The sequence below is a fragment of the Trachypithecus francoisi genome, unplaced genomic scaffold (genome assembly GCF_009764315.1).
Source record: "Trachypithecus francoisi isolate TF-2019V2 unplaced genomic scaffold, Tfra_2.0 Lachesis_group5, whole genome shotgun sequence".
NCBI classification, from domain to species: Eukaryota; Metazoa; Chordata; class Mammalia; order Primates; family Cercopithecidae; genus Trachypithecus; species Trachypithecus francoisi.
Window position 1 is genome coordinate 6,942,652 of NW_022681470.1, and position 26,971 is coordinate 6,969,622.

Here is a 26,971-nt window from a genome sequence, read left to right on the forward strand (position 1 = left end):
CGCCCCCTCATTCTTTACTGGCCATTCACGATTGATCCCGCCCCACCTGTTGGTGTGAAGCTGTTGATTGGGTAAGAGCGGAGGCCGGTGGGCGGAACGGCTTCTGACAGCCGGCGTGGAGGCGTGGCCACAGCCGCCCAGAAATTCTACCCAGGCTGCCTCAGCACCATGTATCGAGCACTCCGGCTCCTCGCGCGCTCCCGTCGCCTTGTGCGGCCTCCAGCCTCAGCCTCAGCTTCGGCTCCCGGCTTGGGTGGGGCGGCCGTGCCCTCGTTTTGGCCCCCGAACGCGGCTCGAATGGTGAGCGTAGGCCGCCAACCCCCGGCCTCCCCGCGGTGACCTTCAGCCCTCCTGCCTGTCTGCCCCGGCACCCGCGACTTGGCGGGAGAGATTCCCCGGCCGTCCGGGCGCGCCAAACTGTGGGCTCAGCGCCCGCGCCGGCGTGACTGGCCTCCCGGCCTCGGGACGCCTCTTCCAGCCCAAGGATGGAGCCACAGCCCGGGAGAGCGCGTGGGGAGGGACGGCGGCTGGCAGAGAGGGTCCTACTGGGCCCACCCCCGGCGCCTCCTTGGAGTCCTCCCTGGCGGGCCGAGGCCGGGGCGTTTTGGGGTAACTTCGCTCCTGCTGGCGCGCAGGCCCCTAGCCCTGGGGCGCTGCCATCAAGTACAGTGCGGGCGTGGGCGGAGGGTGCTGGGAGAGGGGCAGCTCCCGCACTGTCCTGCCCCATAGCTGGGCCTTGCTGGCCGGACACTGGCCGCCTGTGCATCTAGTGGTTTCTGAATTGTGGTTTCTTTCGCCAAGGGGCACTGCACTGCTTTCAGGCCCTCCAGATGGGGTAGAAGGTTCTTCGAAGATTTTACTTCTTTTGAAATTGCCTGTTCAGTTTGTTGGGCTGACTGTGGTTTCCCCCATAACTTTTGTAAAACACTTAACTTCCGATTACCACGGGCATAGTATTCTGAAGCATATTTGAGCAGATTGGCTAGGACCTAACGATAGCTGAATCAGTACTTTTTATTCAGAAAGACAGCTAAGAACTTAAAGATCCAAGTTCAGGTTATGACATGCTTACGTAAGCCCTTTTGCTCTTCAGAGCCACCTTTAGGGATGCAGGCTTTTAAAAAGCTTCAAATACATATGTATATTGTTAGGAAACGTTTGAGAAATAGTTGAGGAAGAGTTATAACTCTGCACTCTGGTGTAGCATGAGGTTTGCAATCTAAGAGATGTAATTTCAAATCTTACTCTGCTTCTCCTTTGAGACTTTGGGCAAGTTGTGTTTGTGTCTCGGTTTCCGTGTGCAAAGTTGAAACACAGCTACTCAGCAAAACTGCACATGTGAAAATACCATGTAGTGAGTGTTCATTAAATCAATGCTCCATCTAGGGTATTTCAAAGGGCCAGTACTTTTTCTGGACTTTAAACTTGAAGATAATTTGTTTGGGTCACTATACCTACTGTATACCACTATACTACAGAATCAGAGATGTTTTGCATTCCTCAAACTCTCTGCTCTAATAATTGTAGGGCATTTTAAAACCTTTACATATTTTTAAATTTATTTTTTATTTATTTAGTGTTTTGTAAAGGGAAGCAGACTGGAGAACTTCTGAATCTATCCTGTTGATGCAAATGTCAAAAAATAGCACTGCCTTGCCCTTAGAATTGTAATGTTAGCTAAAATCAGTTGGAGGTAGTTTTCGTTTTTTCTAGTTCTGATATTTTTTGCCCTCTAACCATTCTCAGGTCCAAAATCTCCGTTGGTTTTGTTAAAAGTTCTTCCTGTTGCTGATGTTGAGAATTTCACATAACCCTTGATGCCCTAAGGTACCTTTTATTTAAAAGGACACGTACAAATTCATTCCGTAGAAAGACAGTGTTCACTGAGTGCCTTCCACTTGTCAGGCCCTGTAAATAAATCACACATGAATAATTAGTGTGATCAATACTACAGAAGAGAAAAAGTGCATTGAGAATGAGAATATTTAACAGGCAGACCAGCTGTGGTACTGACTTGGTAGCATGATGGCATATATATAGTGTTTTTATATATATATGTAATGCTTATAAATTTCTTACATATATGAACATACATATGTAATTAATATATATGAATAATGTTTCTATATAAAGTTTATAAATCTCAAATCATCATTCTTAGACCATTTTCAAAAGTTCTCAGTAAAATAAGCATTGAACTAAGTACACTGAATTAGTCAAATCTTGACCAATAATAAGCATACTCTTGAAATGGAAAAGATTACTATTTGTATTTCAAAGTCTTTATGCTTATCACCAGCATAGTGTAATAGTTCTACAATCTGTCTTTAACACCTGAATTAATAAGTTTGTGAGACAAAGGGTTCTCAAGGAAAGACCTGAAAGTGAGGAACAGAATGAGAATCCAAATAGTGTTTTTTTGTCTTTGTGATACTTATTAAGGTTTCTTTCTCTTTGACGGCTGATAAGATGCAATTACTTTTGATACTTGGTTGCTTTTCAACTTGTGACAGTGTTTTATTCTTGTCTTTAGGCAAGCCAAAATTCCTTCCGAATAGAATATGATACCTTTGGCGAACTAAAGGTGCCAAATGATAAGTATTACGGCGCCCAAACCGTGAGATCTACGATGAACTTTAAGATTGGAGGTGTGACAGAACGCATGCCAGTAAGTGGCATTTGTGGAAATGTTGGCTTATTTTGGATGAAGTAGGCTATATTCATGAGTCACTTTACTTTATAAATAAATATTTTTCAGAGTTAAAATGTAAAGTTATTAGAAAAGTGGCTTCATGAGTAAAGATGTTCTCTTTCACTAAAATGTTAAAGAACTTTTTGAAGTTTAGCATGCTATTATTTTGAGCCATTGCTTTGAATATGTTGGATTTTTTAAAAAATTTAAGGCCAGGCATGGTGGCTTATGCCTGTAATCCCAGCACTTTGGGAGGCCAAGGCAGGTGGATCACGAGGTCAAGAGATCGAGACCATCCTGGCCAACATGGTGAAACTCCATCTCTACTGAAAATACAAAACTTAGCCGGGCATGGTGGCACACGCCTGTAGTCCCAGTTACTCGGGAGGCTGAGACAGGAGAATCACTTGAACCCGGGAGGCCGAGGTTGCAGTGAGCTGAGATCATGCCACTACACTCCAGCCTGGCAACAGAGTGAGCCTCCGTCTCAAAAAAAAAAAAAAAAATTAATTTTAAGTTCTGGGATACACGTGCAGGATATGCAGGTTTGGTGCATAGGTAAATGTGTGCCGTGGTGGTTTGCCGCACCTCTCAGCCCATCACCTAGGTATTAAGCCCCGCATTAGCTATTTATTCTGGTCCTTACCCTCCCCCGCCAGGTCCCCTGTGCTTTGTTCCCCTCCTGTGTCCATGTGTTCTCATTGTTCAGCTCACACTTGTAAGTGAGAACATGCGGCATTTGGTTTTCTGTTCCTCTGTTAATTTGCTGAGGGTCACAGCTTCCAGCTCCATCCATATGGCTGTAAAGGACATGATCTTATTCTTTTTTTTGGCTGCATAGTATTCCATGGTGGATATGTACCACTTTTTCTTTATCCTTTATTGATGGACATTTGGGTTGATTCCATGTCTTTGCTATTGTGAATAGTTATTTTGGATTTTTATTTGACAGAACTAAAGATTGTCTTTTCATTCTTGCTGGGTATTTACAGATTTTTACTAGGATTTTACAGTTTGTAAACATTTTTATTTCAATATTCATTCTTTTTTCCCCCCACTAATTTAAAACTGAGATTTTAAAAAATTACACTTTGTATTTTGGTTTCAGTGTCCAAAAAAGTGTATAGTACACAGACTCATCAAAGTATTACTCTTAACCATGTCTGACATAATAGATAATATATAAGTATTTATTCAATGCCATGTGAATGATTAAATGAGGAGAAAACTTTCTACCACATTCAATTAAATTTAAGATGCCATCAATTAGAAGATGCACGAATATGTACCACTAAGAAACAAAAATGCTGCCAATTAAGGTTGTGACTTACCATTGATTACAAGATACATCTTGATTTCAGAGATGTTAAAGTGTGAAAGAATTGAGAAATACATAACATATTCTACTGGAGCCCAACCGGAGTATGAACAATAGTCAATACAGGATAGGTTAGTAAGCCTAGAAGTAGCCAGGCTTCATCCGGTGAGATATTGTTTAACAGTTATCTTATAAATATGCTTTTATTTTCAATAATTTTAAGTCATTCCTAAGCCTTCAAGACTGCCTCTTGACAGGTATATAGAACTTTACAACAGGCAGCTGAATCTTTGAAGAGAATATCTTTGTCATTGCCATCCACAGCGTTCTTGGTGGTGAGGTAAACATAGTTTGACTATGTGGTTGGGTGAAAAAGGGTACTGACCAATCCTAAAAAAATCTCATTTTATTCAACTCCAGAGACTAAGGAGGAGGTCAGCCCCAGCCAGTGTTGGTGGCAGTGAGCGTGGCTGCTGTTTTCATTGATCTGTGTCACCCAGCATGTTTTGTGGTTCTGATGGGGCATGGTTCATGCTGCTGCTGCTCCAGGGACAGCACAGCCATTGGGATTGCACACCTGTGAAAGGCTGACACCTGGGGTCTCGGTTTTGTCATATTTGACTTTAAGTGGATTAGTTTCCTGAACTTTATTACGTGTGAAACAGTCTATATGTACTCTAAACTGAGTAGGATGATTAAACTCAGCCCTTTTTACTTGACGTCCAAAGGAAAACAAAGCTAAAAATGATTAGGAATGTCTAATGTGAATAAATTAAGAATAAGATGACCTGTCTTTTCTCTCCAGTGATACATTTTGCCATGTTATGCTGTTTGTTGAACCTCTTTCTGCTGTGAATGACCCTTTTTTATTTTTATGGTTCATTAACACTGGGGGTCATTCACTCCATTCAGGTGGCCAGCGTTGATTGGCATTCACCTTTGCCCTTGGTAGTGGTTCAGCCCACTACCGCAGTGTTTGTTACTGTGGAGATTTAAATTCCCATTTGTTTTCATGTTTACAGTTTTTAAGTTTCTAATCCTGTGTGCCATCTGTCCCCATTTGGTTTGAGTAAAACATTTCTAATGTTTTAGTTACTTAAAATTGAAATTTAAAAATTTTCTGCTTTTCCTTTTCTATTTGCCCGTCAGCTTATACTTACTCTGGTCCAGGTTTATCTGTTTAATGTGTCTTATTTCATACTTTTCTTTGTTTTTTCTGCTTTGATTCCAGAGCTGACAGGTCTCTCTTCCACATTCATCATTCTCTTCCTTTCCTCCCTTTCTCCCTTCTGCTCTTGGCCCATTCAAACCTGATATGGGATCTATACAATCATCTGTATTATTAATTTTGACAAGAACTCACGATTCACTTGTCTTATAAAAACTGGGTTTTCATTTCAGTTTATCCTTTTTAAGCTTGGTGAGGTGATTTGGGATCGACAATGAAAAGCTCTGCACTAACGGGGTTTTATATGTATCGGAAGCTGTCACCTTTTGGTCTGGAGAATCTTGGGTTTAAAAAAAAAATTCTTCTGAGGGAAATGTCAAGGGAGTTACTGAGTATTAAGACTTTAGTAGCTAAGTAGAATATATTGCTTTTTGTCCTTGGGGTGAAATGATAACCCAGTGAGTAACTGGTAGTCTCATACTGAATGGCAGTTAAATGTGTCCCTTATTTATTTATTTTTTTAAGAGGGGAAGGAAATAATTATAATGTAACATGGGATCCAGTGAGAGAAGATACTGGCTCTTGCTAGTGAAAAGATTGAGTACGATTTGTTTTTATATATAGTGTATGAAATAAACACATATAATTGTGTGTATGTGTGCATAGTATTGTATACATGTGAATATGTGTGTGTATATATATGTATGTGGGAGACATACACACATATATATGAAGAGTCAATGTATTTGTTTTTATTTGGTTCCTTAAACAAATAGATCTATGATAATGTTGATTGTTGATTCATGAATTCCTGTCTATAATCTTTCTCTATAACCTAAACATTTTAGAGCTATAGTGTTACGTAAGTTATTGTTTTTGTGTATAGCTTTTGCGTCTGCCAAAATAATAAACTTTCATGCTTAAGTAAAATTGCAAATTTGAAATATTTTTCTGATAATTTTAGACCCCCGTTATTAAAGCTTTTGGCATCTTGAAGCGAGCGGCTGCTGAAGTAAACCAGGATTATGGTCTTGATCCAAAGATTGCTAATGCAATCATGAAGGCAGCAGATGAGGTAGGAGGTGATAGTGTGTTTACTTAATAACATCAGACCCATGCCATACTCTGGATGATGATATGCTCTGGCAGGAGGAAAGGGGAACTGTGAATTCTTGGATTAATGAATTTCAGGGTAGGTGGTAGCATTATTTGTAGTGATGATATTAATATGGTGCTTAAAATGTTACATTGTGACAAAATTTCTGGATGATTTTATACCTTTTGTTTTTAAGCCTTTTGACTTTCCTTAATGTATTTAGTTTTAAGAAAATTTTTTGAAAAGATATCGTTTGAACTTTATTTGATTTCTTATTTTATATATAAATCTTTTTAAAACCAGTTGATTATTTGATAATGCATATTGAGAATATAATTTCACTAATGTGCTAATAATAAAATGAGCAATCAGAGGTAACAACTATATATAGTGTTGTTAATTACAGCAGTATTTATAATAATGAAAACAAATTAGACAATACGTAACTATAACAGCTACTTATATAAATTATATTTATATTGTAAATTATGGAAAATTATTTTTTTGAAGATTGGCATGAACAAAGCCTAGCCTATGAGAAATAGGGAGGAAGGTTTGCAAAAATACATGTATTTTACGATCCTAATTTTGTTTAGGAAAAAATGAACAGAAAATGTGTGTTTTCTCATACACACACACACACACACACACACACACACACACACACACACCCATCCCTCATTGCATGAGGTAGAGACTGGGGATGCCATCATGCTAATAGTCATAATTACTGAGCAGTAGAACAACAGTGACTGTTTTACTTTTCTCAGTTCTCAAAATTTTCTACACTAATCACATATTTTTATATCACTAGAAAAAAGTTTTATTTTAAAGTGGATCAGTTGTTCAAGGTAATAGATTTCTCAAGTGCATTCTGAGTTTTTAAGCTAAAATCGTTCCAGAAGATTGTTAAGCACCCACACTTTACAGAGCACACCATCCAAAAAGTAACACATAAGCTGAAAGTATAAAAATACAACAAAAATGGGGGCAAATCTGGGCAGTGTGTATTTCTACATTTGTGATTACTGCTCACTGGACATCTGTGCAATGAAGTAGCTATTAGTGAACTCACAGTTTCAAGTCACTAGCTCATTATCATGCTGACTCTGGCAGTAACATCTGTTGGATATTCCTGCTGAGCACCACCAACAAATATATCTAAAGACTCAACATATTTGCCAGCCTTAACAGGTGGCCCTCTATTAGAAGAGGCTGTTGGAGAAAAATAAGAAAGACAGCTTTGATTCCCTTTTCATTTGAAACCAGTGAATTGTCATACTATTCAGTATAGATAATATTTCACTTTTTAAAGTATCTGTGGTTGGAGCAAGTGAGGCATCAGAAGCTTAGATCTGTGGGTCAACTGTATTCAAACTCTGTGTCATAATCAGCAGGTCATTTAGCATATGGAAACAATGAACATATTTAAAATAGTTTTATAAATGGAACTTAATTATGGTTGATTAAAATAGTGGAATGAATTTTATTTCCTTTTTTAAAAAGCTCATTTTTAACATTTTTTCTGCAGGTAGCCGAAGGTAAATTAAATGATCATTTTCCTCTCGTGGTATGGCAGACTGGATCAGGAACTCAGACAAATATGAATGTAAATGAAGTCATTAGCAATAGAGCAATTGAAATGTTAGGAGGTGAACTTGGCAGCAAGATACCTGTGCATCCCAATGATCATGTTAATAAAAGCCAGGTCAGTATGTGAGCTTTTCTTTTTTTTGTTACAAATCAAAAAGCATACCTGAGATTTTTCTTGTAAAACAAGCATTCACTTTTTGACAAGAAGAGTTCATTATTTAATGGATAAGGTTTATTATGGTTGTTATTTCTTTTAGGAATCTTGGCTTTATGTTTCAATCCTTACAAAAATTACTTTTAGGACACCTGAATTTAGTATATATGTATTTTTTTATTCTTTAAAATTCTATTTTGAAATAATTTTAGATTTGTAAGAGAATTGCAAAGATAGTTCAAGTAGTTTCTATATCCTTTCACTCAGCTTCCCTAATGTTAAGATCTTATGTAACCATGGTACATTTATCAAAACTAAGAAATTAACATTGATTTAGTACTCTTAGCTAAACGACAGACTTTAAAAAAAACTGAGGATTTCCTCAGTTTTTCCACTCAGGTTCTTTTCAGTATTCAATCAAGGCTATACATTACATTTAGTCACATGTCCCCTTAGTTTCTTCAAATCTGTGACAGTTTCTTGGTCTTTTGCGATTGTCTCAGTCCTTTGGGGCTGCAAAAATAAAATACAATAGATTGAGTGGTTTATAAACAATAGAAATTAATTTATGACAGTTCTGGCAGCTAGAAGTCCGAGGTCAGGCCGCTGGCCAATTCATTGGCTTGGTGGGGGCCCGCTTTTTGGTTTGTAGATGGCCACTGTCCTCACATGGTGGAAGGGACAAGGGAGCTCTCTGGGGTCTCTTCTTCATAAGGGCAGTAATTCATTCATGAGAGCTTTGCCCTATGACCTAATCACCTGGCAAAGGCCCCATCTCCCAGTACGATTACCCTAGGGGTTAGGATTTCACATAGCAGTGACCTTGACAGTTTTGAAAGTAGTGGCGAGGTATTTTGTAGAATGTCCCTCAATTCTGGTGTGTCTGATGTTTTCTCATTAGACTGAGACTTCTGAATTTTTGGGAAAATTATCACAGAAATAAAGGGCCCTTCTCATTGCATCATATCAGGGCTTTATGATAGCAACATGACTTGTTACTGGTGATGTTAACCTTCATCACTTGGTTAAGCTGGTGCTTGCCAGGTTTCTCCATGGTAAAATTATACTTTTTCCTCTTCTATACCTGGTTCGTTAGAAATAGGTCACTAAACCCTGCCTGCATTCCAGGCACTATATTTCTGTTTCTAGAGGGAGGAGTATCAAAAAGTTTTTGGGCTTACGTTAAAATCACTGTAGTAATTAATAGCGCTATCTTGAGGCTAGGCAAACATCTTCTTTTTCCTTAAACTTTTTCCAACTATTTTGAGCATTCATCAGGGAATCTTGGCTACAGCAGTTCCTTCTGTGGTGTTTTAATAGTGATTTTCAGTTTTCTTTATTCGTTCTACATTTGTTGGTTGAATTTTTCTGCAAGGAAGATTTGTTCTCCCTGTCCCATTTATTTCTTTATTCAATTATTTGTGTATATCAGTATGGATTCATGGTTATTTATTTTATTCTTCAGGTTATAATCCCATACTTTTGTTTATCTGTTGCTTAAATTCTTTCAGCTCTGGGAACCCAATTCATTTGGCTCTTTTGTCCTTTTAGGCGTGCCGCCGTCCTTTTACTTTTCTCAGGTGTGTTCTAACTTTCTGGTACTTCAAGATGCTCCAAACTCATTGTCTTGTATTGTTTCTGCCCCAGCCCTAGAAAGTCATTTTTCAAGGAACTGTTGCAGAATTTTTATTGGAAAATGATATTTAGAAACAGATCTGGGTGCTAGGTATAATTTAATATATTTTTAAGTAGTAAGGAAGAAGTTTTTTCATATACATTCATTGTATAAAGGATTTTCCCAATCTAATACTTGCCTTTAAATATGAATTTATGTTTTATATATACCGAAGTCTGAAGTCTGCCTCAGAAAGATATAGTTATAGATGAAACGTGATTGGCTACATGTTGATAATTATTTAAACTATTTGAATTCAGGTGACAGGTACATAAGTGTTTATTACACCATTCATCTTACTTCTTTTATAAGTATTTTATATTTTGCATAGTAAATGTCAAAATATATAAATAATGTATCTTTTTAAATGACAGCATACTTTTATATGTGTGTGTGTGTGTGTGTATGTGTGTGCGTGTGTGTGTGTGTGTTTAGAGATGGTGCTTCACTCTATCACCCAGACTGGAGTGCAGTAGCGTGAGCATAGCTCACTGCAGCCTCAAAACGCTGAGCTCCCGCGATCCTCATGCCTTAGCTTCCTGAACAACTGGGACCACAGTCACACACCACCATGCCTGGCTAACTTTAAACATTTTTTTAGAGACAGGGTATTGCTCTGTGTTGCCCAGGCTGGTCTTAAATTCCTGGCCTCAATTGATCCTCCTGCCTCAGACTCCCAAAGTGCTGAGATTATAGGCATGAGCCACTGCATCCAACTTGATATTATGTTTTAAAAGTACAGGGTCAACAGTTGAGGAAACAGCACTGAGTGTATACTACCTGCTTAGGTCTCAGGTTTGCCAGTTGCTAAGTATTTTGGCATTTATACAGTCTCTTTGAGGGCTTGGCTTTCCTGTTTTTAAATTGGTGATCTACCTCACAGCATTTTTCTAAACGTAATAAATAAAGAGCTGTTTATGAAAGACTGTATACACTGTATATTCAGTTATAAGATTTTGGATATATAATTCAATAATGTAATTTGATATAATTTTAAGATATTCAACTACATTGAAGATATTACTGCTCTCTTCAAGTGTAGTTGTTAACTATACTTCTCTGTATTTTACTATCATTTATTAGCAGGCAGATATAATACATATTCTATGTAATACATAATACATTCAATATACTTAATGTATATAATACAATTCTGAGTATGTGTTAGAAACCAGGATGCTGCTTATTTGATTCTATAATAACTTTTTCTTTTTTTTTTTTTTTTTTGAGACAAAGTCTTGCTCTGTCGCCCAGGCTGGAGTGCAGTGGCCGTCTCTCAGCTCACTGCAAACTCTGCCTCCAGGGTTTACACCATTCTCCTGCCTCAGCCTCCCGAGTAGCTGGGACTACAGGCGCCCGCCACTTCGCCCGGCTAGTTTTTTTTTTTTTTTTTTTTTGTATTTTTTAGTACAGATGGGGTTTTCACCAGGTTAGCCAAGATGGTCTCGATCTCCTGACATCGTGATCCGCCCATCTTGGCCTCCCAAAGTGCTGGGATTACAGGCTTGAGCCACCGCGCCTGGCCGATTCTATAATAACTTACCTATGACATGCCACACATAAGTGTAACTGAGCTGGGTTTTGAGTGGTTACTTGGAGAGTTTCTTAATTGAGAAGTTTAATTCAGAAGTTTGTTTTTGTTGCCTCTGATTTAACATTTTATATTTCTTTTGAAAAATTTCCAACAGAGCTCAAATGATACTTTTCCCACAGCAATGCACATTGCTGCTGCAATAGAAGTTCATGAAGTACTGTTACCAGGACTACAGAAGTTACATGATGCTCTTGATGCAAAATCCAAAGAGTTTGCGCAGATCATCAAGATTGGCCGTACTCATACTCAGGATGCTGTTCCACTTACTCTTGGGCAGGTATAGGAGTTTGACTAATTTTATTCAATTTAGAGCTTAGTACAAATGGCCAGTGTGTCATCCTTGAAATCTGCCTGGCTTAAAAGGCCAAATTGGTAACCGTCAACTTCAGTGACAGAGGTTATTCTCTTCAACCAATCAGTAATTTTTATTGACATCCACTTAGAAGAAAAGCAGAGTGTACTGGCTCTAAGTCAGATTCAGTCAGACTGCTTGGGTTCATCTTAGCTTTGCCGTGTACAAGCTGTGGGACCATAGGAAAATCACTTAGCCTTTCTGTGCCTCAGTTTTCTGAGCTACAAAATGAGGAAAATAATTTGTCTTTCATAGGATAGTTGTGAAGCTCTAATACGTTTATTCATGTAGAGTGCTTAGAAACATGCCTGACACATAGTAAGTACCCGTTTATGTTAGCTACCACCATCACCACCGTCATCATTGTCATCTCCATCAGTATCATTATGGTTTTTCTTTTGTCTTTCTTACCTAAATTAGTAGGTTATTTAAAATTTAATCTTAAAGTGATTAAGTAAGGTAGATCTTTTTAAGATGGTTCTGGCCACATGTGAAGGAGATACTACTCTCTTCTCCAAGATATTAGAAAGTATTTTCATGTTTCTTTATCAATGCCTTAAGGAATATCTAATAGTATACATTGTGAAGGAAATGTAAGGAAATACAGGGAATGACCTTTGTCTTAGTAAACTCACACTCCAATTGGGGTAGCTTAATTTCCTTATTAGGAAATTAAGGAATGATGAAAACTTGAAATGAGTAATTGAGAAACAAATGATGGGACTGAACTGAACTCACTGGATTAAGTTGCTTCTTAAGGCTGTGTCTCTTTTCTCTTTGCATCATCAGTACTTAGGACCATGCATAATTTCTAAGGAGGAACAGTATGTGTGTTTTGCAACTTTTGAATATTCCTTAGGTTTCTAATTTTAACCTTTTTTGGTGTTGAAAACCACAGTACTAAATACCATTTGGGCCATGACTCAACCTCCTGTGTAAAATCATCATTCTTCCTGTTATGACAAAAAGTTATATTTTTCTGTTTGACTTTATCAGAAGCATTTATACTTGCTTTTATTGGGATTGTAAGTTCGTGCATTGTTCCCCATCAAAGTGTATTTTATAAGTGAATCTATTGTGTTCGTGTGTGTGAGTGTGTGTGTATACACACAGTTATGTGTTGCTTAACAATGGGGGTATGTTCTGAAAAATGCATTCTTAGGCAATTTCACAGTTGTGTGAACATCACAGAGTATACTCACACAAACCTAGATGGTAGAGCCTTCTATACACCTCGGCTATATGGTATAGCCTTTTCCTCCCGCGATACAAACCTGTGCAGCATGTTACTGCATTGGATACAATAGGCAATCATAACACAATGGTCAGTATTTGTGTATCGAAACATATCTAAATGTAGAAAAGGTACAGTAAAAATATGGTTTTATAATCTTAGGGTACCACTGTTTATGTGATCTTTCATTGGCTGAAACATCATTATGTGGTGCATGACTGTATATGAGTGATGTTAGATGCATCAAGTCTACCTACAAAGAGTTATATCTTTTGAAATGTTATCTTTAGAACAGCATGAAATCCTAGGACTTACGGTTTTTTAGTGTTTTCAGGCAGGAAAAAAGGATAGATTTAGTGTAACCATGTATCTTGGCTTGCCCAGTTAACTCCCAGTTTATGCCTTTTGTTTCTGCATAACTATTAATAGAGCCCTTTCTGTGTTCAAAACATACATTCTGTGGTTGCCTTAATTAAGGCATGTCATAATTTGGGAACCAGTGCCGACACTGGCACATTGATGCTATGATCTGACTCTACTGTTACCTCCTATTCTTTTTGGAAGGTCTTTGAATGCAAACTGTTACCTTCCTGTGCTGTTCAGTGAGTCCTTAGCTTCCCAAGTCTCTGTAGAATGTCTTCATGTTTCCTGTAAGGTTTATACACTGAAATTGTCTAGAGAGTATTTCTATGTTTGCATTTTTTGGGGGGAGATGAGTTACTATTTTTTCTTCTACCAAAGTTGTCTGAGACATCCCCAAAAGATAAGAAATGACTTCATTTTCTTTAGTAGACTGCAAGTAAACCAATAATTTAGTGTAGTAACGTTGTTCTTTTTAAAGTGTATTTCCTGTGCTGTTTTTCTTTGCTTTCTATTAAAAGACTAGATTATAATAAAGAGGCTGCATATTATCAGTGGCATTGTTGTTCCTTACGGTTCTACAAACCCTCATCCTTTCCTATACTTTGCTCATCATAAGATTTGAAGTAGTATAAATAAAACTTGATTAGCTTGTAATTTAGTATTCTGAAAGGTATTTTTAAAAATTTCTATTTAATGCGGTTAGAGTAACTTGTAAGCTATTAGGAATTACTTATTCTTACCTTAATTTTCTTTTCAGGAATTTAGTGGTTATGTTCAACAAGTGAAATATGCAGTGACAAGAATAAAAGCTGCCATGCCAAGAATCTATGAGCTCGCAGCTGGAGGCACTGCTGTTGGTACAGGTTTAAATACTAGAATTGGCTTTGCAGAAAAGGTTGCTGCAAAAGTGGCTGCACTTACAGGTTAGTGATCACGTGAATTATTTCTCATTTTTGTTTCTCATTATACTTGGTCTGTGTATTTTCTGAGTGTTCCTGTCTTGAATTCTTGTGTATTTAAAGTTAGAAATAATATTTTACCATCAAACATGTGTTTCAATTCTGTTTCTGAAGTTATAATGTTAATTCTTTGGTTTTTAAAAAATGTTCCATATAGGAGTTTATACAGCATGCCATTAAAATCTACCAGTGTTAGCTTTGTTTACTAGTTAGTTGTCAATTATTTTCCCTTTAAAGTTTTGAATAGCAGTTTTCAAAATAGGCAGAAAAAACTGAGTGTTGAGTAAGCTATTTGAATAGTAAATATATTGTAGACAGACTTAATTTCTTTTTTTTCCTATGTCATGCTGTGATAATTCTTTGAATTATTGACCTTTTTGAACTATGTCTTTCCTTTAGTAGAGAGAGTACTATACTTTAGATAATGATAACTATTATTAGGGCCAAGTTGTCATCTTCAGAAAACTCATTAAGATGCAGATGTTACCAGAGGGTTAGGGTAGAGATAATTGTACACTACACGTGATAGTTTACCAGCTGATTTGTCTTTAAACCAAATTTTAATAGAAAAGAACTCTACTTTTAGGGTTTGGCAAATGTAGATTTATAAAATTTTTAACATGGGGGTTATTAACTGAGAATATCTAACTCATTTTAGCACCCTGTTTTTACAAGGGATCTTGTGGGCTCCTGGCTAGTGGAGAGGATGAAGCACAGTATAGTGGACAAAGAAACTTTTAAAAATTGTATTAGGGTCCGGACATGGTAGCTCACACCTGTAATCCTAGCACTTTGGCAGGCCAAGGTGGGCAGATCACTTGAGGTTGGGAGTTCAAGACCAGCCTGGCCAACATGGCGAAACCCTGTCTCTAGTAAAAATAAAAAAAATTAGCCGGGCATGTTGGCGGGCACCTGTAATCCCAACTACTCAGGAGGCTGAGGCAGGAGACTCGCTTAAACCCTAAAGGAGGAGGTTGCAATGAGCCAGGATCGTACCACTGCACTCCAGCCTGGGTAACAGAGCAAGACTCTGTCTCAAAAAAAAGTGTTAGGAAAGGAGTGTGGAATAAACTAGAATGAATTCCCACATACTTTTTATCTTTACTCAAGCATGGTCAGGCATCATATACATGTGTTTGCAATAGGATTGTGTTTTTTCTTTCAGCACATTTATTGTGCTTATTATTTCATCTTTTAAATGTAGTGCCTGGCCAAGCACAGTGGAATTACACACCTGTAATTCCAGCACTTCAAGAGACCAAGGTGGGAAGATTGCTTGAGACTAGGAGTTTGAGACTAGCCTAGGCAACGTGGCAAAACCCCATCTCTGCTAAAAATTAAAGAATTAGCTGGGGTGGTGCTGTGCATCTGTAGCCTTAGCTACTCTGGAGGCTGAGGTGGGAGGATTGCCTGAGCCTTGGAGGTTGAGGCTACAGTGAGCTGTGATTGAGCCACACTGCACTCCAGCCTGGGCAACAGAGTGAGACTCTGTCTGAAAAAACTTAAAAAATGTAATACCAGATTCTTTCTACTCCTTTAGGACTTCTTTTAAAAATGTAGACAAAATTTGAGTCTTAAGTAAACATTTTTTTCTGAAGTAAAATTTTTATTTTTTCATATATTGGAACTTTCTGTTTAACTTGCTAATAGTAGAAAAATGTTTAACTTGTTCACACATATTGGATATTTTTTCTTTTCTTTAGGCTTGCCTTTTGTCACTGCTCCAAATAAATTTGAAGCTCTGGCTGCTCATGATGCTCTGGTTGAGCTCAGTGGAGCCATGAACACTACTGCCTGCAGTCTGATGAAGATAGCAAATGATATTCGTTTTCTGGGTTCTGGTCCCCGGTCAGGTCTGGGAGAACTGATCTTGCCTGAAAACGAACCAGGAAGCAGTATCATGCCAGGTAATCACAGAGCTAGTAAATGTTGGAGCTAGAACTTGACTAGGTCCTAGGCATTCTTAGCTATGGAACATGTCTCTTTTTGTTTAAAGTTATCCCAAAGCTGGATACGCAAGGCACACTGTTTCAGCATGTCTGTGGTCCTCTGATCAGGACTTCAGGGCACATCACCTAACAAGATAGGAATAAAGAATCTGACTTAGCAGCAAGTAGTTTGAATCCCACATTCAAACAGGCTGTTAAAGTGATCAGCATGGATTGAATAAAAAGAAGTCATACCAAACTTATCTTACTTCATTTTTTGCATTGCATTATGTGCTTGTTAGATATAGCAAGTGACACAACAGTGTATGTCTGGATTTCAGCAAGTCATTTGATAGATTCGCATGATAGTCATTGATTCCAGTGGAGAAGCGTGGGCAGTGCTGGCAGATGAATGTAGCTGGCTGAACAGTGACATTTCAGAAGTGACTAATGAAGTGACTTTAGTCTAGAAGAATATATTGGTAACAAGCTGAAGGGCTCTGCCCTTCAACACTTTACTGGTGACTGAGGGTGAGGGAAGAGAATACATGCTAATCATATTAGCAGTTAACAGAGTTGAGACAGCAGTACTGTGGATAACAGAACTGAGTTCCATAAAGGCCATTGTAGCTTGGGCTAAAACTGACAGTGTAACTTTTAATAGTGAGAAGGAAAGGCCTGACTCTAGATTTTTATAAAAATGATGGATCTGTAGAATAAGAAGAGATGAAATTTTGTTTTAAAGTACTTCATGTTGAAAAATGACATAAGGATTTAGTTGATTGCAAATCCAAGGTGATTGCCAAAAGAAAGAGACATGGGGAGTCACAGATAAAGGAAGTAATCCGCCCAATAATCTTTGCAGTGTGTTAGCCTGCATTGGTCAGAGGAATCTGGGTTGAATCAAACTGGGAGCTTGTCCAGGGAGTATGAGCAGGGAAGTGGGGTTCCGGAGACTCATGTGATAAATAGGGACATTGTAGCTTAGCCTCGCCTTCCCCTAGGAAGCCTCCCAAGTGTTAGTGAAGGGTCGCTTTTGTAAGTGTTCTGATAGCAGCGTGCACTTCTCTGTATTTACCCCCATAATTGCCAGCTCTTCCTCCCTAGCCTCCAAGTTCTGCGAGGGCAGGGCCTGCATCTTTCTTATTCACTGTTGTGTATTGAGTGTCTGGCTCCATAAATACATATAGAATGAATGAAAATCACGAAGGCGGAGAACTATATTTAATGTGTAGTTGTGGCTTCTCGTTAGCCATTGAATGATTCAGTTTGTGGCTACCCATCCTGCTTTCCTTGGTTGGTTTGTTTCATTTAATTACACTGATGGTTGGCCCTTGCTTTATTGTATATCTTACTTTATTTAATGAAATTAGATTTCTTTATTCTCCTGATTATTTGTGTAAATTCTAGTCTTACTCTGTCATTGGTGGTTTTCTTGAAGGCAAGGTGAACCCTACTCAGTGTGAAGCAATGACCATGGTTGCAGCCCAAGTCATGGGGAACCATGTCGCTGTCACTGTCGGAGGCAGCAATGGACATTTTGAGTTGAATGTTTTCAAGCCAATGATGGTAAGCTTTAAATCTGATTTTTAATGTGTTTTGACCAAAGGCTTATTATCTTGGTTTTGTATTTCATAAAGACTTCTAGTGATTCCACATTGGGTAGTTGGGTGACATAAGTAGCAGTTGGAAGTCAAGCATTTATTAAGTTACCAGAATAACCCTACATATTAGAAATTAGTTGATTTTTAACCTAAGCGATTTGATGTTTTTTTTTAATAGCCCCAGTTTAAGAAAAATAAAATGCCTCCCTATATGCCTGTCTCCTTCTCATGTTGCTGCTTTCTTCTTTCAAATTCGGTCTTCTTAAAAGGATAACACTACTCAGTTTCATTTATGCTGTAGTCACCACAGCCCAGCATAGCCCCTCCACGCTTGAATTATTCTCCCAGTCATTGGTGACTACCTCAGTCCAGCTGGCATTGCACAGTTCTTCCTTTACTAATAGTTGATGTTGACTCTCCCTCCTTGAAACATTCTTCATCCCTACTTTCTTGAACATTTTTTCACCAGTTCTCTTTCTGCCCCCTGTCAGACTTTCTTTCCTTGTTTGGCTTTACCTTTCCACATACTTGAAAACATTGTGTCCACCCAAACTGTTCTTTTTCTTTCATCTTTACAAAGATCATTAGATGCATCACGTCATTTCTCATGCAGTTTCCTCAGCTTCAGATAGTGGAGCTGTTGCCATCATTTAGAGTCTTTCATCTGGACAAAGTGTTACAGCTAAAGTTTATTAAGAGCTTACTTTCTCTTGGAATATGTTGTAAATTCTAATTTTAATTTGATAAGAATACGCAAATGACAAACATTGAGTATATTTAATATATTCACTAAATGTTTATTGAGTACCATTTTCTATCAGGCACTGTACTGGATGCATAATAGAGATAGAGCAATGAACAAGACAGACTTCTTGCCCTCATGGAATGTATGTTCTAGTGGTAAATAAAAACGCAGGCCACACTTTGGGAGGCCGAGATGGGCGGATCATGAGGTCAGGAGATCGAGACTATCCTGGCTAACACGGTGAAACCCCGTGTCTACTAAAAAATACAAAAACCTAGCCGGGCGAGGTGGCGGGCGCCTGTAGTCCCAGCTACTCGGGAGGCTGAGGCAGGAGAATGGCGTAAACCTGGAAGGCGGAGCTTGCAGTGAGCTGAGATCCGGCCACTGCACTCCAGCCCGGGCGACAGAGCGAGACTCCGTCTCAAAAAAAAAAAAAAAAACGTAGGCCAAAGCAGAATTCAGACTTTAAATTTTGCTCTCAGGGCAGATTCCAAACAGTTAACACCGGATACCCAGCATTTATAGGTGCATAACAATCAATGCCTTGTTAATCTTTGTAAACATTTATTTTTAATATAAAATAAGGATAATCAATATTTGCCTTATTATAAGGTCATTAGTAGCAAATTAAAACTTAGATTATTGTGTCTTAGAGTCCATTGTTGGAAGTCTAGTTTTCAGACTGTGGAGTTTTAGACCAGAGGATATCAGGATGTGGATATATCTTAATAAAAAATATTGGAAATGTTGCCAAAAACAAACAAACAAAAAGGTCAAAACAAACTAATTGATTTTACACTTTTTTTTTAGACATTATATGAAAAGTTATTTTACAGTGACTGGAGTCTTTGTTTGGTTAAAGCATAGAAAACCTGGGACTTTGGTGATCATTAGATTATGCCCTGACGTTACTAATCGCCTCACACTCAGGCTGAACTTGCCAACCTCTGCATCTTTCCTGCTCTTCCTTCTACGTGAAAGATTCTTTTTCCTTCTCTGGCCAAGTCCTCTCCATAAAACAGGATTTCACCAGTTCCAACAACTGGAGCTAATTTCTCTTTCTCTATATTCTCTAACACTGTAGACCTCTGTTTTAAATACTTGCTATGGGCTATTTTGTGTCTTAGTCATTTTGTATTTATGTCTTTTTCACCTTTTTTAGATTTCTGTGCCTTCAAATGTTTATACTTTCTTTCACGTTTGTTTCCTTGGGTATAGTGCCTTAAAATTTGTAAGAGTTCTATATGTTTATTGAATTGTATATTTACTATCAACCAGCAAATAATATGTTATTGGATAAAAATCATGTTGCCTTAGTAATCTCTCTCTCTCTCTCTCTCTGTCTCTCTCTCACTCACTCACGCAAAGATTAAAAATGTGTTACACTCAGCCAGGCTGCTGGGGGATGCTTCAGTTTCCTTTACAGAAAACTGCGTGGTGGGAATCCAGGCCAACACAGAAAGGATCAACAAGCTGATGAATGAGTCTCTAATGCTGGTGACAGCTCTCAATCCTCATATAGGTAAGTGTTTAAGGAATAATAATATCATTTTGAATGCAAAATTAAAAAGCTGAAACATTTTTAAGAGACAAGTGGATCAATGTTTGAGAACAGCAAATTTCTTTTGAATATGGTTTTAGTAAAATCTTAAAATATTTGAAATTGCGTGGAAAGATACTATATAATTTGTATGGTGTCCTAATTCTTTCAAAACTTGATCTATTATGCCTCATTTTATTTGAAATATATTGAGAAGTAGTAGTTCAAACTTATTTTAATTTTAATGGAATTCAGATGCCAAATATTCTATGCAGACCCTTGGGGAAGGTTATTTGTAAGACCTTCAGTGGGTAATGTCACTAGGTGGCACTGCTGATTAGCAACATTGAATGAACTCATTTTTCTACCTTCCCTAGACCTCTGCAATGCTTTAATTTTGTTGTTTTATTCAATTCAGAAATGGAAAGTTACAATTAAAAGAAAAAGTTTATGTATTCATTGCTTATAGTGAAAGGGAGGGAGGAAAATGCAAATATTTTGTCTAAAACCATGCTATTGTATCATAAGCCTTTTTTGGAACTATAAATATTTCATTATATAGAATCAAACATACAGATTTGGGTAGTAGACTGACTATAGAGATCCCCATTAAATAAACTGTTTTCACTTTCATAGATTTTGAGGCATTATGTTGCATTATATTATGATGTGTTAAAAGCCTTTTTCTCATTCTTTTTGCTAAGCAGAGGTTAATATATTTTCTTTCTATTATAGAACAAGTTATGATTCACTTATTTGGCATAGTATGGCTACTGCTTCTATAATCTTGAACTTTCAAGGCAAATTTTGTATTCCTGGTTTCACATCAAGCTGTAATTTCAGTGTTTTGAAATTAGAGCTCACTTGACTCTTTTAGGTAGCTCTGAGCCCAGTATGATACCGGTTTTTTGGTATGGTATTGAGATTGGTAATAATGTTTGATCCATTTAAAATTATGGTACATAGCTACATCTGGAAAAACCCAAAGGGTAACCCAGAGGCTCATGTGAGCAGTTTTCGTCAGATCTTTACTTCAGAATGTGTTGCCAAAAGTTTTAAATTAGAGGTGTCTCCTAAAGTTGAATGACTGGTAAATCTTTCTTGGAATCAACTTATTGTGACATAAAAAGAATTGTTAGAGGCCATATGAGAATGAGCTGGGTCAACACCACGTCACTAGTTGACTTGGTGTGAGCCTTACAACCCTCTGAATCATGGGTTCCCTATATTCTCATTATGTACCAAGCTGGTGGTTAATAATGTCTTGTTGGACTTGACAACTGAAATGCTTAGACTTTAAAGCTATTATTAAAATAAAAGTACTGGATATATATTGATCACGAGAGTTTAACCTGTAAATTCTTTCTCAAAGCATTTCTGCTTTAAGAAAGATGCCCTTTTCAGTAAATGGCATCAATAAATGCCCTTTCAGATCAGTAAATGCCCTTTTCAACATATTTAGCATTCACAAATTCAGTTAAGTAATAAAAGTAACTATGCCCATACTTTCTTTTATAGCTGGTTAATAATTGTGTATTGACACATGCCATCTTGTTGATGATCTGTACTGCCTCATCTAGCTTCTTCCTTTTGGTCATATTTCTCTGATCTTGTGTTTTTTTTTTTCTGTCCCTCATTGATTTCATTTTTATTCCTGCTTTTTCTTCTTGACTTAAAATATGCATATATTAAGACAAGACAGCTTGCAGAACTGGCCTGCCCCCACTTTTATTAATTTGAAAAGCAAATAACTCTGAAGTAAACAGTATGCTTGTGATCTTTTGTGCAGTCTGTATTTCTGCCCCGACTCCCCATTTGTGTCCCTGTAACGTCTGGGAGGAGGCCAGGGGATAGAAGGCATTGCAGTGGAGAGCCATGTAGAGAAAAGCCATTGGAAACAGCTCTGGAAACGCCTCTCCCCAGGCCCTGCCTGCCCCTGCCTCACTGCGAGGACTTCTCTCTCAGAGCCACTCACCACAGTTGCCAGATGTGCATTGCTGTCTTTTCTGCTGGACTGGAGCATTTAGTTTGTTAATGTTTCTTTAGATAATTGTTTCTAGTTAAACATGTTGTTTGAAAAATATACCCAAATATATATTTTTATGTCTTGGTGCTATAATTTCTACTTTTTTCCCCTTATATATCTAAGTTAGTGGAAAATTTCAACTTAGGAACAAATCTGTTGGAGAAAGTGAGGCATGTTTAAGTGTTTACCTCTTAAGAAAAGTAAATGTTCAATTCTATATAAAAAATTGTTATTGAGATAATCACTGTTAACCATTTTTAAAAACAAAAAAAATGTCATTTAAGGGGCCCATATAGCATCGATATCAAGTAAACAATTACGTCACCTTCTGCTGTAGAAAACCAAATATCACTACTAACCCATATGTCATCTTTTTATTTTTTTCTTCAGGGTATGACAAGGCAGCAAAGATTGCTAAGACAGCACACAAAAATGGATCAACCTTAAAGGAAACTGCTATTGAACTTGGCTATCTCACAGCAGAGCAGTTTGACGAATGGGTAAAACCTAAGGACATGCTGGGTCCAAAGTGATTTAAATAAATTTATAATGAAAATAAACATGTATACAATTTAAAAAAACAGACTCCCATTTCTTAAAAATGGGTAAGTTTGAAAGGAGACTGCTATTGAACGTAAGTATCTTGATCAGTGTATAAAACCCTAGGATGTGCTAGGTCCAAGGTGGATTAAACAAGTGTAAAATAAAATACATTTATAAAATAAGGAAAACAGACTTAAATTTTCTCCTATGTTAATTGACTTGTATTACAGTTGAATCTATGATATTTGTGCATGTTGTCTTTGTGACTTCATAAGTTAACCAATTTCTAAAGGGTTTGAATTTTGGGGGTTATTGGTGGTTTAAAAAATTGCCCGATTATATCTTATTATCTCATTCCCAAACCATGTCCTTAGCCACCTTTATTTTCCTTTGATTTGGTGACCAAGCCCTTCTGAGTGGGAATGTATGTGTGTGTGTGTGTGTGTGTGTGTGTGTGTGTGTAATAAGATAGGTTAAGAAAATTGGGACATAATTATCCCGTGTGTTAAAACACACACATCTATCCCTCCAACCTTATTTCTGTTACCACAGAGAGACCAGATCAAGGCCAGGCATGGGGGCTCAGGGACACTGACTTTGGGAGACTGCGCTTTGGGAAACTGAGGCAGAAAGATCACTTGAGCCTAGGAATTTGAGACCAGCCTGGACAACATAGTGAGATCCCTGTCTCTACAAAAAATTAAACAAAAATTGGCCAGGCTTGGTAGTGTACGCCTGTAATCCCAGCTACTCAGGAGGCTAAGGTGGTAGGATTCCTTGAGTCCAGGAAGTCGAGGCTGCAGTGAGCCAAGATCGCACCACTACACTCCAGCCTGGGTGACAGAGTGAGACCCTGTCTCAAAAGAAAAAAACAACAAAAAGACATTGGGTTAAGAATTACAGGACAAGGGTTAGAAAGATAAAGGGAAGATTGGAAAGAAAGGAAAGATGTCCGGAAAGTGCGTCTTGTTCATCATCTCAAGTGCTGAGATTTTTTAGCAGAAATTCATTGGAAACCACCTTAGGGGATTTGGAATTAGCAGTTACAGGGAGCTGCAGAATAGGGTGACCCAAATCCAAAGCTAAGGCACGTATTTAAAATAGAACCAACCTCTACTATGCAGGGAGTTGGAACAGGCATTTGGTTTATTTTTTTCTTCTTCCTCATATAATAAATAACAGGATCATAAGAGAAACTCTCATTAACTAAAACATCTCATCTATAAGTAGTACTCTATCAGGTACATTTTTAAAACAATAGGATACTTACCCCTAATATTCTTGGAAAATCAGCCACATTAACACCAACTCCTCTGTCGTAGTTTGAAGTAGTTGCTTTATATAGAATTTAAAAGTGTAATTTAAAAAGTTCTAGAACATTGTGATGAAAGATGAAATTTATATGTTTCTAATTTCTTAAGCGTGAATGGTCACTATTAAAAGGGGGTTCAAACTTTAAAAACTGAACTATAGAGAATCTATAGGATCTACTTTTTAGCCCATGCAATACTGTCTCTGCCAGTGTTTTTCAGAGGGTGATGCGATGATGCTTGTGTAGCTTTGAAACAAAGCATGCTTTCTCTTGGCCCATTCTGTTTGTTTTTTTAAAAAAGATTTTTATTGGAAAATAAAATCAGCTAGATTGAATAGCAGTGCCTGGACCCCAACAACCAAACTGGCATCTGATCTGTAGTTGTGAAACAATGTATCCACTATGATGCTGAATGTTTTGCCTTAGCAGGCATTCTCAGTCTAAATAGGCCGTCATTTGAGGGTCACTAGAGACACAATGACTTATGTAATAAAGATTACAGCAGATCAAGTTCCTAGCCTCAGACGGTCTTTGCACAGCTGTCTGATATATCCCAGCATATTATAGGCTATCATGGAATCCTTTGAGTTGGCAATCATCTTTGTGTGATGTTAGTGAAGTGAAACTGCTTTATGATGCAATCTAAATAAGGCTTTTAGAATTCCCTGTTGGAGGGTTGTACCAAAAGTCAACTTCCGTGTTTTTCACTAGGGGCAATTTTGTCTCCCAGGGGACATTTGGCAATGTCTGGAGACATGTTTGGTTGTCATCACAGAGGAGGGGGGTGCTACTGGCTCTAATTGGGCAGAAGCCAGAGATGCCACTAAACGTTAATGCACAGGAGAGCCCCTCCACCCCGCCCACAGCAAAGACTTTTCTGGCTCAAGATGTCAATAAAGCCAAGATTGAGAAACTTAAAACCAAAAAGTATGTCTCTGTAAATGCTCGCCATTCAGTTAGGCTTTGCTACTTATAGGGAGAGTAGGGAAAAGGTGAGTGTGCTGGAGTTGCTGTGACTTTATTCATTGAAATTCTAAGATGTCTTAGAAACGAGCAGGAACAAGAAAGTGAAATATTAGCTGATCATGGTGCTCATGTCTTAGAATGACTTATTCCCAGCAAGGTGTCCAAAGATGTGTGCCAGATAAACTCCATGGGGGTCAACGCCTTGCAAAAATGTCATGCTAAAGATGGAGACAGAAATAATTCACGGATCCCTATAAGCAAACCTGAAGGACCGGGGGCTTTCTTGAGCAGACAGATTTCAAATGGGGAAAGTCCTGGGACTTATGAATGAACTGGTTGGTCTGGGACTACACCCAACTCAACACACAAGCAGCAGGGAAGTCATAGAAAGCCACTAGCCAAATTTACTCTTCTTTTAATGGTTCAGTTTGGTAAAAACAAACAAACAAAAATATATATATACACATAAAATTTTTTGAGAATATTTCATTCTCAAGATTATGCATGGCTATGTTTTACTTTACTTCTTCCTCAGTGTCCTTTTTTTTTTTAATTAATTAATTTATTTTTATTATACTTCAAGTTCTAGGGTACATGTGCATAACGTGCAGGTTTGTTACATATGTATACTTGTGCCATGTTGGTGTGCTGCACCCATCAACTCGTCAGCACCCATCAATTCGTCATTTATATCAGGTATAACTCCCAATGCAATCCCTCACCCCTCCCCTCTCCCCCCTCCCCATGATAGGCCCCAGTGTGTGATGTTCCCCTTCCCGAGTCCAAGTGATCTCATTGTTCAGTTCCCACCTATGAGTGAGAACATGCGGTGTTTGGTTTTCTGTTCTTGTGATAGTTTGCTAAGAATGATGGTTTCCAGCTGCATCCATGTCCCTACAAAGGACGCAAACTCATCCTTTTTTATGGCTGCATAGTATTCCATGGTGTATATGTGCCACATTTTCTTAATCCAGTCTGTCATAGATGGACATTTGGGTTGATTCCAAGTCTTTGCTATTGTGAATAGTGCCGCAATAAACATACGTGTGCATGTGTCTTTGTAGTAGAATAATTTATAATCCTTTGGGTATATACCCAGTAGTGGGATGGCTGGGTCATATGGTACATCTAGTTCTAGATCCTTGAGGAATTGCCATACTGTTTTCCATAATGGTTGAACTAGTTTACAATCCCACCAACAGTGTAAAAGTGTTCCTATTTCTCCACATCCTCTCCAACACCTGTTGTTTCCTGATTTTTTAATGATTGCCATTCTAACTGGTGTGAGATGGTATCTCATTGTGGTTTTGATTTGCATTTCTCTGATGGCGAGTGATGATGAACATTTTTTCATGTGTCTGTTGGCTGTATGAATGTCTTCTTTTGAGAAATGTCTGTTCATATCCTTTGCCCACTTTTCGATGGGGTTGTTTATTTTTTTCTTGTATATTTGTTTGAGTTCTTTGTAGATTCTGGATATTAGCCCTTTGTCAGATGAGTAGATTGCAAAAATTTTCTCCCATTCTGTAGGTTGCCTGTTCACTCTGATGGTAGTTTCTTTTGCTGTGCAGAAGCTCTTTAGTTTAATTAGATCCCATTTGTCAATTTTGGCTTTTGCTGCCGTTGCTTTTGGTGTTTTAGACATGAAGTCCTTGCCCATGCCTATGTCCTGAATGGTACTACCTAGATTTTCTTCTAGGGTTTTTTTGGTCTTTGCAGCAGAAAGAAATCTGGGAGAGACAAATGTAATAATAGAAAAAGGGTGGTATTATAAAGACAAGATTAAAACTGTTAAAGTGAATTATTTTTCTTTTTGGAGTAAATTTATTGAATTGACCACGCAGCAATTAATTTTTGAGCAATTGACCTAGAGCTTCCACATGCAATCTGGGTCAGGAGAAAGAAACTGCTGATTATCGTCTGCCATTTATGATGTTAAGAAGCAGAGCACTGAGATCATGTGTGTCAAGCCAGGTCGGTGAAAGCCCTTTGTTTTGGTATCATCTGATCATCCTGGAGATACCTGCTGAGATTTCACCTTGCTCTTCAGGGCTTTCCCCAAAAGACTAACACTGGATTCCCAGCCACAGGCCAGAGTGCTCAGACAGG

General features: G+C 38.0%; 1 protein-coding gene across 2 annotated transcripts; it reads left to right on the plus strand.

Moving 5' to 3' along the window:
• The first annotated feature begins 110 nt into the window (after positions 1–110).
• On the plus strand, positions 111–22,772 carry FH (fumarate hydratase). Of its 2 annotated transcripts, XM_033196211.1 has the most exons (10): positions 111–300; positions 2,534–2,668; positions 6,143–6,253; positions 7,806–7,982; positions 11,385–11,567; positions 13,997–14,162; positions 15,902–16,105; positions 17,568–17,695; positions 19,844–19,997; positions 22,432–22,772. In XM_033196211.1, the coding sequence occupies exons 1-10, from the start codon at positions 169–171 to the stop codon at positions 22,572–22,574; spliced, it is 1,533 nt and encodes a 510-aa protein (XP_033052102.1). In that variant the 5' UTR covers positions 111–168; the 3' UTR covers positions 22,575–22,772. The 2 variants fall into 2 exon arrangements, with proteins under 2 accessions (XP_033052102.1, XP_033052103.1); XM_033196212.1 differs by lacking the exon at positions 2,534–2,668 and having other exon boundaries at positions 125–300.
• The last annotated feature ends 4,199 nt before the right edge of the window (positions 22,773–26,971 follow it).

What these genes read in the sequence shown, in the direction of transcription:
- FH (XM_033196211.1), top strand. Translation starts at nt 169, where the DNA reads ATGTATCGAGCACTCCGGCTCCTCGCGCGCTCCCGTCGCCTTGTGCGG. An exon ending in ATCATGTTAATAAAAGCCAG is followed by an intron (nt 7,983 to 11,384) that starts GTCAGTATGTGA and finishes AATTTCCAACAG; the next exon opens with AGCTCAAATGATACTTTTCC. An exon ending in ATGTTTTCAAGCCAATGATG is followed by an intron (nt 17,696 to 19,843) that starts GTAAGCTTTAAA and finishes ACTCACGCAAAG; the next exon opens with ATTAAAAATGTGTTACACTC.